The sequence below is a fragment of the Rhinichthys klamathensis genome, unplaced genomic scaffold (assembly GCF_029890125.1).
Source record: "Rhinichthys klamathensis goyatoka isolate OS25496 unplaced genomic scaffold, OSU_Roscu_1.1 h1tg000133l_1, whole genome shotgun sequence".
Classification (NCBI taxonomy): Eukaryota; Metazoa; Chordata; class Actinopteri; order Cypriniformes; family Leuciscidae; genus Rhinichthys; species Rhinichthys klamathensis.
In genome coordinates this window covers 4,906,402-4,925,650 of record NW_026606668.1, presented here as the reverse complement: position 1 = coordinate 4,925,650, position 19,249 = coordinate 4,906,402, and the positions used below count along the sequence as shown (strand labels likewise).

The window sequence follows — 19,249 nt, the reverse complement described above, 5'->3', positions numbered from 1 at the left end:
ACCGCTAAGGCTTCAGGGTATCAGGGTGCTCAAATATATCGACGACTGGCTGATTTTAGCCCAGTCACAAGAGCTGGCAGTTCGGCATCGAGATGTCGTCCTTGCCCACATCTAGAGCCTGGGGTTGAGACTCAACACGAAAAAAAACATGTTGGCTCCAGCCCAGAGAACCAAGTTCCTGGGAGTGGTGTGGGACTCAGTCACGATGCGGGCACAATTGTCTCCTCCATTGATCGAGTCCATCCAGGATAAAGCTAGGCCAAGCCATCACCGTGAAACATTTTCAGAGAGTGTTAGGGCTCATGGCAGCAGCGTCCAACATCATTCCATTCGGCCTGCTGCACATGAGGGTCCTGCAGTGGTGGTTGAAAACCAAGGGGTCTCCCCGAGGGGGAACCCGTTCCGCATGATCAGGGTTACGCGCCGATGCCTTCGTTCCCTATCTATGTGGAAAAAAGCTTGGTCTCTGTCCCAAGGCCCCGTGCTGGGAATGTCTTGTCGCCGGAAGGCCGTTTTGACAGACGGCTCTCTCAGGGGCTTGGGCGCGGTCATGGACCGCCACTTTATGAGAGGCCGATGGCAGGACCATCATTCTTCCTGGCACATAAATTGCCTGGAAATGTTGGCGGTGTCCCGAGCTCTGATGAGCTTTCTGCCAGAACTCAAAGGTCATCATGTCCTTGTGAGGTCAGACAATATGTCAGTGGTGGCCTAAATAAATCATCAGGGGGGTCTGAGGTCTCGCCCTCTATGCAGACTGGCGCATCAGATCCTCCTGTGGTCCCAGGGGAGACGGTTGTCTCTCAGAGCAACATACATCCCAGGGGATCAAAATCAGGGAGCAGACATCCTGTCGAGGCAGGGGCTGAGGCCCGGGGAATGGAGACTCTACCCCGAGGTGGTGGAGTCAATATGTCAGAGGTTCGGCCCAGTGGAAGTGGATCTGTTCGCGTCTCAAAAGACGACACACTGTTTACTGTGGTTCTCCCTCACACATCCAGCCCCACTGGGGTTGGATGCCATGGTGCTCTGCTCCCGGGGGTTCTAGAGAGGGTCCGTCACGACGGGATCAGTCTATTGTTGATAGCCCCATTGTGGCCGGCCCGAGTATGGTTCTCAGACATAATATCGCTCCTGGACGGCCCTCCATGGGAGATTCCCATCAGGAGGGACCTGCTGACACAAGCAGAGGGCTCAATATTTCACCCTCGGCCAGAACTATGGAAACTGTGCGTTTCCTCGTACCAGGGTTCCCACATGGGACCTGGCAGTGGTTCTCGAAGGGCTCGCCGAGGCCCCCTTCGAATCTCTGGAGTCGGCTGAGGCCAAGAACCTTTCCCTAAAGGTGGCTTTTTTGTTGGCCATTACTTCTCTGAGGAGAGTAGGAGATCTCCAGGCGCTCTCTATATCCCATGGGTGCCTGGAGATTGCTCCAGGTGACAATAAAGCTAGCCTGCATCCCAGGCCGGGCTATTTGCCTAAGGTGCCATCCAATGTGGCACGGCCTACGGTTCTGCAGGCTTTTTATCCTCCACCTCACGTGACAGCGGATGAGGAGAGACTTAATCTGCTCTGCCCTGTCAGAGCTCTCAAATTATATATTCAGAGGTTCTCTTCATGGCTGAAGTCAGACCAGTTGCTAGTTCGTTTCGGGTCGCCCAAGAAGGGGTTCCCGCTTCCAAGCAGCCCTCTAGCAACTGGATCATTCAAGATATAGCTATGGCCTATCAGGTGCGCAATTTGCCTTCACCTTTGGCCGTGAGGGCTCATTCAACCAGAGGCATGGCGTCCTCTAGAGCCTTCTTTCAGGGGCCCCGATCCAAGAAGTGTGCGATGCAGCAGGATGGGCCACCCCTCATACTTTCATCAGATTTTATAGCCTGGACATTCCATCTACGCCTGGCACCCTTGTGCTCTCGTCCTAAGTGTGCCTGTGCACAGCTTCACACTGGGACAGGCAGGGCTCGTTGTGGCATAGTGGGTACTCGCTCCCCCAAAGTGTCATTCGACGCAGTTCGGGTTCCCCCGAAAGGGAACATCTCGGGTTATGACTGTAACCCTTGTTCCCATGAGAAAGGGAACGAGAACTGCGTCCCTTCGCCACGCCTTCCCTTGACTGGGAGCGGCTTCCTTCATCACTGAAGCTGACGCTGTTGTGTGCCGGCATCCCTTTGTAGCTTCTGTGTATGCCATCACACGTTATGTCATGACGCAACACCAATCAAGATTGGCTTAGTTTCATTCATGCTTCAGAGGCGCTACGCTGTGGGGCGTTCCAAAGTGTCATTCGACGCAGTTCTCGTTCCCTTTCTCAGGGAACAAGGGTTACAGTCGTAACCTGAGACGTTTTTTTATTAATTTGGTGCTATTATGCACAAAAGAGTGAATGAAACTTGCGTCTGCTGTATGTGCGTCGCATAACACCGTGTCCTCCTTACCAGACGCGATGCGATAAGATTCCAGCGACAAGCAATTTGCCTGTCCACACCAGATGTGACGCGACTACGAGATGCGTCAAAATCAATCAAAACCCACAGCCAATCAGAACAGCGTGTGGCGGGCTCTCACGGCAAGTGCACAGCATCAGAGAGTAATCTTGACGGCTCTCGCAAGAAAATGGATAAGTAGCCTACATAATCAAATTCACAAATATTACACCATTTAAACATGATTAAAATTACATACTGAGTTACTTAAACAATTTTTGTCAAAGAATACACTTGTTTGTTCACAGTTTGAACGTTCTTGTTTCCATTAGTTTAATTTCAAGATCTGAGGTGAATTATCCATTGCTGCTTTTACGGCTACAAAGCTGGGAGCACTAAATGATATTCAAAGTCACAATACACGTTTTTGACATTAAATAAAGCTCATAAACAGTGCCTGAGATTATCACTGCCACACTTTGTGTTTGTTGTTCCTGCGCGATGTCGCAGAAAAATAGAAACCGTTTCTAAAATAGAATCGTTGCGTGTCGCCGTCGCGGCTGGTTAGGACAAAAACTCTGATTAACATGGAAAAGATCGAAGCCGCGTGATAGTTAGGACACGGTGTTAGCTGTAAAAGCAACAATGGATAATTCACATCGGATCTTGAAATCAAACAAATGGAAATCAGAACGTTCAAACTGTGAACAAATAAGTTTATTCTTTGACAAAGATTGTTCTCAGTAGCCTATGTATTTTTAATAATGTTTAAATGGTGTAATATTTGTGAATTTGATTATGTAACCGACACCATTTTCTTGCGAGTGCCGTCAAGATTACTCTCTGGTGCTGTGCACTTGCCGCGAGATTCCGCCCACACGCTGTTCTACCATAAAGACTCAGAAGAGTTCTCAAATAAATAGAATTTATTTTGTGAAAGGAGTTTACAGACGAAAATAAAGGTAGATGCTCGACAAGCTCCGTCTCTGAGTTCTTTGGCGTAGGCCTCGTCCTCCGTCAGGGTCTGAAGGTTAGCTTGTAGGTCCTGCCTGATGTTAGAGGCAGGGGCGGAGCCTACCCCCCGACGAGTGGACGGGAGCCATTCTGGTGGTGGTGGGGAGGATGGGGGAAAACTTTGCTACGACACCTGCGGGCAACAACATGGAACGGTAGGATCAGTCTTTTATATTCAATGTCGAGCTGTGATTGGTTGCGTGGAATTATAAATTAGTGACGTGCAATGGAGTCTTTCTGGTAGAACTTACGCTTACGCTTTCATTTCTACAATAAAGACTCAGAAGAGTTCTCAAATAAATATAATTTATTTTGTGAAAGGAGTTTACAGACGAAAATAAAGGTAGATGCTCGACAAGCTCCGTCTCTGAGTTCTTTGGCGTAGGCCTCGTCCTCCGTCAGGGTCTGAAGTTTAGCTTGTAGGTCCTGCCTGATGTTAGAGGCAGGGGCGGAGCCTACCCCCAAAAAGTAAGGAAAATGTGATGAATTCCATACATACCTATGAGGATTCTGAAAGGCATACAGTAGGATTAATAAATAGGGAAGACAATAAGACGACTTTTAATTGCTTATCTTAAAGTCAGGTACTGAGCGTAAAAGATTAAAACTACGATATGTTCTGAGATAAGATAACTTATAAGAGACTTCAGCAAGATCGAGAGTAGGAATGTCACTCTATATGGGCAGAGCTTATTTTTAAACGTGAACGAAGCCGTGTCTGGCCGCAAAACTTGAAATGGGAATTTTAACGAAGCCTTGATAGGCTGAGTTATTAAGATACATACATACGAAAGCCTCGACTGCCCATGATAGTAGGCTTTAAGTAATCATTAAAACTGTTCATTAAGCCTCGATAGGCTGATGGCTCGATAGTAGGGCTGGGCGATATGGAGCAAAAAATATATCTCGATATATTTTGCTATATCTCGATATTCGATATATATCTCAATATCTTTACAGGAAAATAGATGTGAATACAACTCAAAATATAGGCCTACAATCAATAGAAAATTAATTTTCCATAACAGAATGTAACCAAATGAGAAAAATTAAACACAGGGCCTGAATTTCGTCATCATTATTAATCACGTGATTCATATACAGAAACTGAATAAAGTAATCAAATGGAAAATAACACAGTAGTATTTTAGTCCTGAATAAATTAAATACATAGGTTATTAATCCTGATTCCTTTAACTTAAAGCTATCTTTTGTTGTATTGACAACAAAATGAATGACACACATATGGCTGCCGTCACTTTAAGAGCTAGTGCACGGATCCTGTGTTCATTATACTGGCATGCGTTTTATGCTTATTAAAGACAAAACCGACTATGTTTAGAGTATACTCACGACGACCGAAATTGACAATTTTGCGTGTTAAAGCAATATAATCCGCGAAAAATAACTTTTGTTACTGGCCAGCTGTTCTTAAGGCGGATTTTCTATGAATGTGCGCATAGAAAATAATCTCTCAGAGAGCGCGCGAGCACTGATTAGTTTAAAATCGCTTGAATGTTTAAACTGGTAAGACTTAAAAAGACCTGCAAATGGTAAACTTCAGTCACGATGCACTGCTGGCCCGATTGTGCGAGTGAATATCCATCATGTCCCGACTCCTAAACGCGAGTGTGTGAACATCGCCGCAGCTCTTGATGCTTGCCTTGCACAACACATTATGAGAGAAGAGAAAGAAGACGCGGCACCGCTGAACACTCACGCTTTGTGAAATTGCGTCTGGCAGATAGTTGTTAAAAGAATGATTTGATTTTATAATCTGTGTGGATTACGATTGCGGGAATTTCCCGCATTATAAATGGGAGACCTGCGGGAATGATTAGAATTATGCGCAATACCCGCGCCGAAATTCGAGCCCTGCAATAGTTTAAAACAAGACGTTTGTAGTAGCCTTCTGATTACTGGAGTCCATTAATCGAACTTCCATGCCTCTTATATAGTAATTATATATTGTAGTATGTAGGCTACCAATTTACTAATGCAATTAATGCTCACACTCGGTTTCTCTCGTGCTCTGTCGCTCGCGCGCAGACACACTCGGAGTTCCCTTTCGAGGGAACTCTCGATGCGTCACTTGACGCCTTGGGAACGCCCCCAGCGTGCATGCGTCTGAGCATCAATGTCAACTAGTCCAATGGAAAGAATGAGCGTCACGGGCGGGTGACGTCATGACCAGGAAGGGATAAAGGCTCACCCGGTGAAACGCGGCATTAGCTTCTGCGTCTCAGCAAGCGATCTGTGTCATTTTGTCTCTGTCTATTTACTGTTGTCTGTTGCGGAAAAGGATGGAAACTAAACAAGTGTACAAACAGTGTGCTTCTCCCTGCCCGCGTTATTTAACGGGTGGGGACACACACGAGCTTTGTGTCGTTTGTTTGGGAGTGGAGCATGCGGTCTCAGCCTTCGAGAGGGCTGAGTGCCAGCATTGTGAGATGTTACCGCTTCGCATGCTCCGCTCTCGCCTGTCACTCGTTGATAAAGAGAGTGGGCAGGCTCGCGATCCGCAGGGATCAGGACCCGCGTCTGCTGAGGCAGCGCGGAGATTGCATTCCTGGGGATCGCAAAAGGAACTTTCGGAGGGGTTGGAGACGGGTCCGAGGGCTCTTTCTCCTTCCTTACCCGAGAGATCCAACGCTCTCCCCCCGGTGTCGGAAGCACGCTCTGCGGTTTCTTCCGCCCGGGGAGAGAGCCCTCCATTACTTTATTGCTCTTCCTCCGAAGAGATTCACAATTTATTTCCCCAGCATATGATGAGCTGGTGGATGTTATGTCGCGGGCTGTAGAGAAATTAAATATTGAATGGCCATCTGAGAAGAAGGGCGCTCGTCCTAAAAGCAAATTAGATGAGCGCTTTTTATCTTCCACCACATTATCTCCACCACGAGGGCTTCCATTTTTTCCCGATTTGCACAATGAAATATCTAAATCGTGGAATAAACCGTACTCATCACGTCTTTTCAGCCCTCAAGTTAACACTTATTCGAGAATAAGAGGGCTGAAAGAGTATGGTTATGAGGCGATGCCCCAGGCGGAAGAGAATTTAGCCAGTTATCTTTCCCCTGGTCCCGCATCGTCTCTGAAAGCCTCGGCTTTGCCCACTAGACCGCTCAAAGCCACTTCGGTGTTAGTGGGCAAAGCTTATACGGCAGCAGGTCAAGCTGGAGCATGTCTGCATACTATGGCAGTGCTCCAGGCTTATCAAGCTGACCTGCTGGGGGATCTGGATAGTAGTGAGGGAGTCAGTCATGACGATATTCGTGAACTTCGTCGGGCTACCGATCTTTCTCTCAGGGCTACTAAGGAGACCGCCAGAGCAATTGGGCGGTCTATGGCAGCCTTGGTAGCTACTGAGAGACATTTATGGTTAAATCTGTCTGAAATTAAAGAAAAAGATCGAGCTTTTTTATTAGATGCTCCGCTTGAACCTTCTGGTCTCTTCGGCGACGCAGTCCACGCGGTCGTCGAGAGATTTCAGGAGTCAAAGAAACAAGCTGACGTTTTTAAAAAGTTTATCCCTCGCCGGGTCCAGCCCCCTGGGGCTGCTGGGCGTGAGCAGCCCCAGCCGTCGAGCTCATCATATCGTGTGCATCAGAAAGAGAGTGTTGCGTCTCGTGCACCTCCACGTAGAGACTGGAGACGGACGCAACCCTCTCAACCGAAGTCTTCTAAGTCGAAGCCGGATCTGAGGACCGTTCTTCAGGCGAAGAAGGCTTCGGTTAAAAAAAAAAAAAGGTCCTGATGTTCAGGCATCAGGCCTGTGAGGACAGCCCCGACCGAAGTGGAGCGGTGTACACCTCATTATACGGTGCCCGTTCCATTTCGGGGTCCTCACGAGACCGTTCTGCCAACCCTGCCACCCTCGGTGCTTCAGGGCGCAGCGGTCTCCAGCGAGTCGCTGATGCTATGCTGCGGCACAGCATCGGTTTCGCGCCCTCTGAGGGGGGCCTTAGGTAGTTCCTGCCATTATGTTTCAGGCTCCGGAATTAGCCGTCTCGATAACACCAGAGACCAGCCTCGAGAGGCTGGTTCCCTTAGTAAATTTTCTGGCAGCGTGGAAGCTTCTGCCGAATTTTTCTCGTTGGGTCCTGCAGATTGTAGAGAAAGGATACAGAATCCAGTTTGGTTCTCGTCCTCCTCGTTACAACGGGGTGCTGCCCACAGTGGTGCATCCCGAGCAGGCTCTGGTAATGGAGCAAGAGGTAAAGGCCCTGTTAGCAAAGGAAGCTATAGAACAGGTGTACTCACCCGGGTTTTTAGTCGGGTTTTTACAGCCGTTATTTCATTGTTCCAAAAAAGGATGGAGGGTTGCGTCCCATTTTAGATCTTCGTCTGTTAACCTGTTAAGCTTCAAGCCCACTTTTGAAAAATCCCCAGAAATGACATACCCAAACTGAAACAGATACAGTTCATGAACCCTTTGCACTAAAAGCACAAGTATGATCTCATTTGAAAGCTGACACCTGGTTGTTTATTGTAAATGTAGAATTAATTATTGTCATAATGAAAAAAACAATTTTAAATAGCTTCAAAGTTTTGTAAAGTTATTAGAAATTTATTTTTATGAAACATCTTCATGAAAATAAAATTGAAGTTGGCCCTGGAGCAATCTAGAAATGCACTGCAGCTAAAGCCACATGTCTGACCATTTTATATTTAAAATCTGAAAATGATAAGTATAAAAATCTGTATTTAGTTAAATGTTTTTCAAGATCATGTCAAATTACTTTATTTTGATTAGACTCTATTAGCAAACTGATGTTTAGTCATCTTCTGAGTCATCTATTCAGTCTATTGTCTCTATTGTTTTGTGGTGCCCCATTCAGTGTCAGTCTCCCCTGCACACATTTACACCTCTCCAGACTGGTTATTATGGCTCTAAATATGCATTTCTTTTGTCTGCATTATAGCTACTAACGACTGGCTATTCACAGGCTATTCATAGGGTTTCAAACCCTAATTTCTTTTATCAAAGTTCTCACTAAATATTTGAAACTGGTATCAAATGCACTGAAACATTTCAGTAAGCATTCCTATTTAGAAAAAAATCATAAAACAATAACTGCTGTTAGCAGGTGCACCTGGGCTAGCTAGCATGTTAGCTTAGCACACCATCAATACACGACCATTTATGAGATTAAAACCATGTTTGTGCTCCAAACTTACTATATAACGCAAGTCTAGTGTTTTAAATAATCTTCTGTGATCTAACTTGGCTTCAGATAAAAAAAAACAGAAAATGTATTATTTAGTGTTCTGAACGATGATGAAATCTATATCGATTAGCATTACATTATAAATATAATCTATTATTATGAAATACCTGGCATGGCTTGAAGAACACAGGTAACTCAAATATCATTGCAATCATGTTTATTGTCTTCAAAACATCTTTATCTGCATGTTACAGCGATCTCTGTCAGCTACTTTCTGTATCACTCAGTGACGTCCTGGAATGTCACATGACTATGGGTCTTCTTCATGATCCATATATGGACTTTTATTGGACATAATAGCGCCCCCATGCTATTGGTATGAATGGAAAACACAGCACATCTCAGTAAGAAGCGATCATAATGATTACATCGACGCATTTGGGTATAAATTCAATAAATATTATTCCTGTCTATAGAAATATGATGTGAATCTATGAGAATATATCAATATTTGTCCACATCTGCACATTGTTGAGCTAAAAGCCCTCAGGGACGTTGTTTTGTGAATCGCTGTCATGACGACAGCACGGAGTGTTTTTTATGAATGGACCGGCTGACGCTCATAATTCATATTAAAGGTATCGACTCATTTTTTTCATTTCATAACTCCTGACACAAATTAAGACATAACTGTCACTATAAGTTTCTCAGAATACAATAGTGGTCAAATACTGAATCTTGAGTCTTATATCTTTTTAATGATGTATAGTTTGTCAAGGTATAACATTAAATCTGATAGTATATTTGAACTAAATAAAAAAAAAAACGCTTCAGTGCGCCGACGCTCTGGCAACGGTTAAGAGGTTAAATCGTTCAGTACAGAAACTCAAGTTCAAGATGCTGACACTCAAGCAGATCGTGACTCAAATCAGATCCGAGGACTGGTTTGTCACGATAGATCTGAAGGACGCTTACTTCCATGTCTCCATCCTCCCTCAGCACAGGAAGTTCCTAAGGTTTTCTTTCGGGGGCAAAGAATACCAATATCGGGTTCTTCCTTTCGGTCTAGCTTTATCACCCCGCACGTTCACGAAATGCGTGGATGCAGCTCTAGCCCCTCTCAGGCTTCAGGGCATACGTATTCTGAACTACATCGACGACTGGCTGATTCTAGCGGAATCAGAGCAGTTGGCGGTTCGGCACCGAGGTGTCGTTCTCGCTCATATGCAGATGTTGGGGTTGAGGCTCAATGCCAAGAAAAGTGTGCTTTCTCCAGTACAGAGAACCACTTTCCTTGGTGTGGTATGGGATTCAGTGACGATGCGGGCCACTCTATCGCCCGTTCGTGTAGCTGCTATCCTGACAGCCACCAAAGAGCTAAAGCTAGGCCAGTCACGCACTGTAAAACAGTTCGAGAGACTGTTGGGTCTTTTGGCGGCAGCGTCCAACGTGATTCCTTTTGGCCTGCTGTACATGAGACCTTTGCAGTGGTGGCTCAGGACCAGAGGGTTCTCCCCGAGGGGAAACCCACTTCGTATGATCAAGATCACGCGGCGATGCCTTCGTGCCTTGGTTATATGGAGAAAACACTGGTTCTTAACCCAGGGTCCGGTGTTGGGAGCTCTCTGCCATCGAGTTACGATCTCGACAGATGCTTCCCTCACCGGCTGGGGAGCGGTAATGGAAGGCCGCTCGGTTCAGGGTCGGTGGAGGAGTCATCATCTTTCTTGGCACATAAATTGCCTGAAGATGATGGCCGTCTTCAATGCGTTGAAGCAATTCCTCCCAGACCTGAGGGGCCATCATGTGCTCGTCCGTACAGACAACACATCGGTGGTCTCTTATCTGAACCGTCAGGGGGGTCTGCGGTCGCGTCCGCTTTGCAAGCTGGCGCACCAGATCCTCCTGTGGTCTCTGGGGAAGGTACTCTCCCTGAGGGCAGTGTATATTCCTGGGGACCAGAATATTGGGGCAGACATCCTGTCGAGGCAGGAGCTGAGGCCAGGGGACTGGAGACTCCACCCCGAGGCGGTGGAGAAAATTTGGGAGTTTTACGGCCAAGCAGAGGTGGATCTGTTTGCGTCTCAGCATACGACGCACTGTCCACTTTGGTTCTCCCTTACTCACCCAGCCCCCCTGGGGCTGGATGCTATGGTGCAGACGTGGCCGAGGCTACGTCTGTACGCATTTCCCCCTGTTGCTCTGCTCCCAGGAGTTCTGGAACGAGTCCGCCAGTACGGAATAAGCCTACTGCTAGTAGCACCACGCTGGCCGAGTCGGATCTGGTTTGCGGACCTGATCCATCTCTTAGACGGTCCTCCCTTGGAGATCCCGATCAGGAGAGACCTTCTGTCTCAGGCCGGGGGCACAATATTTCACCCTCGACCAGAAATTTGGAACCTGTGGGTTTGGCCTCTGAGGGGGCCCAACTCATAGAGAGTGGTCTCTCAGCTGAGGCTGCTGAGACCATTCTAAGCTCCAGAGCTCCAGCTACTAGGAAACTATATGCGCTTAAATGGAGAGTTTTTTCTGTATGGTGTCACCGACATCAGTGGGATCCAGTTAACTGTTCTGTGAACACAGTACTCGAGTTCCTGCAGGAGCGCTTTACGTCAGGTCTATGTCCTTCCACGCTCAAGGTCTACGTGGCGGCCATTGCGGCTTACCACGCCCTGGTGGGGGGTACATCGTTGGGTCGAGACCCCCTGATTACACGTTTCCTTCGTGGCACTCTGAGGCTAAGGCCTGCAACTCGCACTAGGGTGCCAGCTTGGGATCTTGCTTTAGTACTAGAAGGCCTGTCTAGGGCTCCATTCGAGCCCTTAGATTCGGTTTCAGAGAAGTTTCTTACCTTTAAGACTATCTTTCTGCTAGCTATTTCGTCCCTTAAGAGAGTTGGAGACCTTCAGGCCCTTTCGGTTTCCCCCACTTGCCTTGAGTTTGCACCGGGGATGGTCAAGGCATTCTTATATCCAAAACAGGGATACGTCCCTAAGGTGCCGACCTTGACTCCGAGGCCTATTGTGCTGCAGGCTTTCTGTCCTCCTCCTTTTACATCTGCGGACCAGGAAAGGCTGAACCTCTTGTGTCCAGTGCGAGCACTGGATACTTATGTTCATCGGACATCGTCAATGAGGAAGTCCGACCAGTTATTTATTTGCTTTGGATCACCTAAGAAGGGTCTTCCTGCTTCTAAACAGACGGTTAGTAAGTGGATAGTTGAGGCTATTTCACTTGCATACGAGTACTCTGACCTGCCGTGTCCTTTGGCGGTCAGAGCTCATTCTACGAGGGGTATGGCGGCCTCTAAAGCCTTACTATTTGGAGTTTCTCTTCAAGACGTTTGTGATGCGGCAGGCTGGTCCTCACCGCTCACATTCATTAGGTTTTACAGCTTAGACCTGGATGCTGCCCCAGGTTCTCAGGTGCTTAGTGCTTAGTTTCAACAGACTGACACTCAGGTATTTGGAATTCTGGCGTTTTGGGTATTCTCGTTCCCAAGGCGTCAAGTGACGCATCGAGAGTTCCCTCGAAAGGGAACGTCTCAGGTTACGACTGTAACCGTAGTTCCCTGAGAAAGGGAACGAGACGATGCGTCACCCTGCCATACTTCCTGCTTCCCTGTGATCGGCTTGCTTCGACTTTTTGAAGCTAATGCCGCGTTTCACCGGGTGAGCCTTTATCCCTTCCTGGTCATGACGTCACCCGCCCGTGACGCTCATTCTTTCCATTGGACTAGTTGACATTGATGCTCAGACGCATGCACGCTGGGGGCGTTCCCAAGGCGTCAAGTGACGCATCGTCTCGTTCCCTTTCTCAGGGAACTACGGTTACAGTCGTAACCTGAGACGTTCTGTAGCCTCCAGGCTGGTTGCGGATGAGACAATTGTTGAATGAGACAACACGCGAGGTGAGGGGGAACAAAAGCAAGGAGGCGGGGGCGAGCACAGCACAGAGAAGGCAAACAAGCAAAGTGGCGAAATCAGGATTAAATATAAACAATATATCGATATATACGATATGTCAAAATCCATATCGTGTTTAAAAAATATCTCGATATATTTTAAATATCGAGATATCGCCCACCCCTACTCGATAGGCTTAGTTCATGCGACAGAACCAAGATTTAAATGTAATATGTGTTTATGAAATAAGACACGATTGTCTGAGGCCACAGTAGGCTAATGCCTCGATAGGCTGATGCCTCGATAGGCTTAGTCCATACGTCAGAACCGAGATTAAATGTCATATGTGTTTATAAAATGAGCCACGATTGGCTAATGCCTCGATAGGCTGATGCCTCGATAGGCTGATACCTCAATAGGCTGATGCCTAGATAGGCTGGTGCCTCGATAGGCTGGTGCCTCGATAGGCTGGTGCCTCGATAGAAAATGGGTATATATATATATTTGAACTATTAATTGCTGTTGATTTATGATCGAATAAGAGATAGTTTATTTACAGAAAACGAGCTGAGATTAAATAGTGTGCCCCCTTTTATTAGTTGAAGTCTGCAATCATCAAGTCGAGATCTTTCCGGCGCTCGGGAAGTGATTGAAAAAACATCTCCATAAATGCATTACCAGAACAATAACAAATTCAGAGAAGGGCGTAAAACGAGTTGAATAGCCTTAATAGGTCCTGCTCCTTTAAGATGGAAAGCAATTCGTCTCGTCTCTCACATCACAATGGTGAGTGAGCAGATGAGGAGCGCGAGCTGTAATATATGGCATATACATGTGCGATTTAATAACAAAGTTACTCTTAAGCTTGATTAAATTCTATTCAGCAACCCAGTTGATAGTATTTTGCAACTGGCCGTGAGTGCGTGACGATGTAGTTAACGTTACGTGAATCCTTGCATACACTTACCATTTCAATGAGCTATTCGGCCCACTGTTTACTGTTTAAAGCGTTGCAGTATGTTGCGTTGCAGACTGCAGTATCAGCAGTTATTTTAAAGCTACCACATCACCACATTTGAACTTCACGTCTTGAAGGGAACAGAAGAGTAGCAAGTTAATATACTTACCTGAATGAAGTTTAATCGTAGTAAAAGGGGAACTTTTTGAAAAACACTGAGTGGAGATCGACTCTCATGAGATTTAAAGCTGCCACACGTTTGTTTCTTACACAAGTGTGTCGCACTCGCGCATCGCGAAAGTTGCTGAGATCAAAATCAACGATGTGACTTGTGTTGTTATGTTTGGTATCGAAACGCGAGTAAGTGAACGCCAGCGCCTGTTTCTGCGAACTGAATGGAAACGTAATTGGCATCGAAAACTTTGCTACGACACCTGCGGGCGACAACATGGAACGGTAGGATCAGTCTTTTATATTCAATGTCGAGCTGTGATTGGTTGCGTGGAATTATAAATTAGTGACGTGCAATGGAGTCTTTCTGGTAGAACTTACGCTTACGCTTTCATTTCTGATTGGCTGTGGGTTTTGATTGATTTTGACGCATCACGCAGTCGTGTCGCGTCTAGAGTGGACAGACAAATTATTTGTCGCCGGAATCTTATCACATCGCGTCTGGTTAGGACACAGTGTTAGAGGTTCTGATTTTAACAGTGCTTTAAGTATTTTTACTCGTACTGAATGTAGGCTCTAGATGCACTAGTCAACACCTAAAACACATGCCAATGAAAAACAAGAAACAGTTGATTTGTAAGGAGAGCAATCACGTTTATTATCTAAAGTCGAAATAAAACGGAACACTTCAATATTGCAATTGACTCAACAGCCTCTTAAAAGTCAACAAACACTGAAGTCTGGTCTCCATGCATCTCATGTATGAAACACCTGCGATTCACAACTAAGTGCTAATGAACTCACATTTGCGTAAAGCAGCCTTGTTGACAAGTTTGGGTAAGTAAGGGCAAAACGCACAAGGTAAGAGTACCTTCAATACCCTGTAGAAGGTGATATCGCTTCTTTCGTAGCAGAAATAAACTGCTGCAGAAAAAGTTAGGTGCCTTGCTAAATGTAACGAGTAATTGCATTACTCATCACAAATGTACTGGAGTAAAGAGTACATAAATAGGGGCTACTTATTCAAAAATGTAGTCAAGTAGAGAGTAAAAGTTAATATCTCTGATAGCTACTCAAACTACAAATTAGCCAAAAAGATACTTAAGTATAGTAACTAATCTACATTTACAATTAGTTGTTCAAACCATGTTAATTATTACTTTTGTTAATGATGTCACATAGGTAGTAGTAACTTCTGCTTATATTACTTCAATAACTTCTTCTAATTAATCAGTTTGAAGTCAAATTAATGTCAGATTATTGCTGTACATTTTTAGATTATTTTCTTGACTATTGCTGTTCATAATAATAATAATAATAATGAATGAATGAATGAATGAAATCTGTTATCAAATGTTGTTTCTTTTGTATTGTTGTTTAATATGCCAATTGTTAGACAGCATTTATGCTACACACTACGTCTGAAGTGTAGAAAAAAATACCAGGCATGAAAACATCGTGCTAAAACACGTTCAAAGCTTACTAAACTACCCAGATAGCATGTAATCATTGAAACAATGTTGACTCAGTGTTGATGCGTCAACGCTAATTGCATTGAATTAACGTTACAAAGTAATGTTGCTTTAGTATCACTCTTGCACCCTCAGTTAATGTTGAAATAATGTTGGGAATTCAACCAAAAATCAATGGTAATAGTATTGATTCAACATTACAAAGTGATATTTTATCAACATCACTTTTGCACCCTCAGTTAATGTTGAAATAATGTTGGGAATTCAACCAAAAATCAATGGTAATAGTATTGATTCAACATTACAAAGTGATATTTTATCAACATCACTTTTGCACCCTCAGTTAATGTTGAAACTATGTTAAACCAAAAATCAATGGTAATGCTATTGAATCAACGTTACACTATGATTGATTATACATCACTGCTGTTGAATCAATATTGAAATTAACAAAAATAATCAATGGTAATATTGTTGAATCAACGTTGCACTATGATGTTGAATCTACATCACTGCTGTTGAATCAGCTCTGAAATTAACAAAAATAACCAATGGTAATATTGTTGAATCAACGTTGCACTATGATTGATTCTATATCACTGATGCTGAATCAATATTGAAATTAACAAAAAATAACCAATGGTAATATTGCTGAATCAACGTTACACTGTGATTGATTCTATATCACTGATGCTGAATCAATATTGAAATTAACAAAAATAATCAATGGTAATATTGTTGAATCAACGTTACTATGATGTTGAATCTAAATCACTGCTGTTGAAGCAACACATTCTCACTGAAATTAACAAAAAATAATCTTTGGTAATATGGTTTGATCAATGTTACAATGTGATGTTGATTCTAAATACATTTTGTTGAAAGACTGAAAAGGAATGTCAAACAATGTTGCCATCTGATGTACCAATTAATGTTGAAACAGCATTAATATTTCAATCACACTTCAATGGTGCGTCAACAAATTCCTGACCATTTCAAAATTTGTCAAAAACCTTTTCAAATATAAATGACACCTTTCCAGCAGTTGAGTCAATTTATTTTATTCAATCAATCAATGACAACAAATATATTAAAATATCATTTTTTTTAAAGAAAGGGGGAGAAATAGGACAAAAGCATTTTAACCTTTAAAAATAAAATTGGCTTCAGAAGTCTGATGTCATCATAACTACAGGTCCAGCGGTTCAGGTTTTTAAAAATCTGTCTTGCATCATCAGATTCTGCCTCTTTTCCTTTGAGTTCTCTGGAATCTGAAAAAGAAAGCATGATGTTACTCAAGAACGAATCAATTCAGTTGTCATACATACAGTCACATTCAATAATGTTAATATACTAAACACAATATGATTCACTTTTTTTTTTAAAGTCACTGAAAACAAAATATTCTAACTACGATTATAGTATCGTAAAATTCAGTTTATTTATTTCTATGAATGCTTTAATATCAAAAGAAAGCACTAGCAGGGGTGTCGGATTTATCTCCAGCCCTAATTAAACACACCTGAGGCAGTTAATCAAGGTCATCAGATCAATGAACACTTCCAGGTGCTGGAGCTAAACTCTTCATGAAGAGGAACAAACACCTCTGAGCTATAGCCATTAAATATCTCAGTTCATTTTCTGTGAAACTACAGCATTCAAATAACACTTTTATCTTGTAGAATAAAAAAGATCTTAGTTTTTTTCAATGAAAATTTCTTTAAAGAGATAGTTCAGCCCGAAATGAAAATTCTGTAATCATTTACTCACCCTCAAGTTGTTCCAAACCTGTATGAGTTTCTTTCTTCTTTTGAACACAAAATAAGATATTTTAAAGAATGTCGGTAACCAGAAAGTTGATGGTGGCCATTGATTTCCATAGTACATTTACAATTATTTCTTACATAGTAAGAAATAATTACCATGGAAGTCAATGGCTAACATCAACTGTCTGGTTACCGACATTATTCACTCTATCTTCGTTTGTGTGCAGCAGAAGAAAGACATTCATACAGGTTTGGAACAACTTGAGGGTAAATAAATGATGACATCATTTTAATTTCAGGCTGAACTATCTCTTTAAAGCTGCAGATTCACCTAATGTAGACCCCAATCTCTTTAAATATCACAAAATAGCCATGTCAGTCAGTTTCTTAATAAACACTAGATGTTTTTTTGTTATTGTGTTTCAGTGGAAACAAGCTAAACTGAATGGAAATCAGTTATTTCTCAAATTTAATACAGATTCAGGAATATGAATGATTACCTGATTAAGCAGTGATAAGATACAGGATATCATCAAGTCCCAGGTCAGGTGATTATGCTGTCGACTACAACTCAAGTGTATGATCAATGTCAGCATTATCAGGAGGGATCTTTTTTAATTGTCCATCTTCATCTGCCTTCACTCCTACTAAAGGAGCAATGTGTTCTGCATGCAAGCACTGACCGATACAAGACATGGGCTGTGTTAACATTCTTGCTCATGTTCATGTCTCTTGCACCTTAAGAAATCTGTTAAATGGCATAACTTTATTCAGGAAATTCCTAATAAACTTTACTAAAGCAAGATGCATTTTTTAAGAATGTAGAAAAATAGATGCTTTATTCAAACACTTTAATAACTTTGTAATCTAATTACAGTGAGTAACAACACAAATCAAACGCAAATAAGCATGCAAAACAAAGGAACAGAGAAATAAGGTAGATGCACCATTGTTTGAAACTCTGCTAGTCGTGTAAGTATGTCAGGTGATTCAACAAACAAGACTTCTGTATGATGCACCTGTTTTCTCTCTAATGAGGAAGCATTAGACTACTGAGAAGTGCACATGCAAAGACAAAATGGGCGTTTACCAATCAGTGGCCAATATCAAACTACAATACAGGTAAATGTTTTTCAACCATTTTTCAACAGACTTGCTAAAATCATGAAGGCCCACCCCTAAACCAAGCCCACAGTGGATTACAGCAAATCGGGTACAGCGGTTGAAAATGCCCATTGTGGTTTGAAAACGCCCCACTGATCGAGAAACACCCACTAGTGTTCTGCAGAGATACGCCTGAATGATCTTGTGCTCATCAACTACAAATCACTGTTAGTTCAATGTCACTGTCTCCACCCATGTGTGTTGTTGGCTTTCATCAAAATTTCAATGCTGATCCAGCACACTTTAAACATTGAAATGTCAATCTCAACCAAAATGATGGTTTAGATCAAAACTCAACATTGTATCAATGTCACCATGCTATCTGGGTACTCAGTGTTAAGCTCATCCCTAATTCCCTAATTCCCCCCATGACTATGCATATATGTTGTAATTAATGTGTTTTTGCTTGTATGTGTCATGCAGATCATTGAGGACTGGAAGTATGTGGCCATGGTGATCGACCGGCTCTTCCTCTGGATTTTTATCCTGGTGTGTGTCGTCGGCACACTCGGACTCTTTGTTCAGCCTCTCTTTCAGAGCTACAACACCCCCGTGGCAGAGGAAGTGTGAGTCACATATTTCTTTCTCTACTCCTTCTCTTTAATTCATGAAAGAGGAGTGTTTGGAGGCCAATGCCTTCTGGAGTTTTGTAAACATCATATGCATTTAACAATAGGGTCACCTTCAATGTGGAAAAGTTTTCTGACGTTTACTGATGCATCTGCTTCTTCTTTTTTTCCTCCCTTCCTTTTCCCATGGTGTTCTTCTCTTTCCTTGGTCTTCCTTTTTGCAGATATGGGGATTTCTAAAATATCTGCTGAATGATCCTGTGACTTTTGGACAGAACTGTTGACCGAGTTTTGACATATCACAAACACAAATCCACATTATTGTTCAGCAGAACATAACCATTGTGGGGTGAATTCACTAAACTGTTGCATCACTTTAGCTATGGTGTTTCAGCGCAAACATAAATCTTATTCACAAACCACCTGCAATCCAGTTTAAGCTGGTACAAAATAGCATTTTGCATTCAAATTCATTGTTTCTGTGCTAACCACCTTTCTATGCAAATTATTAGGCTTCTTATAGAATGTGTATTAAAAAATGAGTGCTGTGTGCCTGGTACAATTAACGTTGTGCTATTATTGACCTTAGAAAGCAAGTTGTAAACACAATTTTACGTAAAACAGATATTTGTT

The 19,249-nt window shown here is 43.3% G+C and overlaps 1 protein-coding gene across 1 annotated transcript in view; it reads left to right on the top strand.

Annotated features, from left to right (window-relative positions):
* chrnb5a (cholinergic receptor, nicotinic, beta 5a) overlaps positions 1-18,998 on the top strand; it is a 41,219-nt gene extending 22,221 nt beyond the window's left edge. Inside the window, exons 6-7 of the mRNA XM_056256949.1 lie at positions 18,471-18,613; positions 18,841-18,998. Of these exons, the coding sequence (XP_056112924.1) occupies positions 18,471-18,613; positions 18,841-18,856 (159 nt within the window). The 3' untranslated portion in view covers positions 18,857-18,998. The remainder of the gene's footprint in view (positions 1-18,470; positions 18,614-18,840) is intronic.
* The last annotated feature ends 251 nt before the right edge of the window (positions 18,999-19,249 follow it).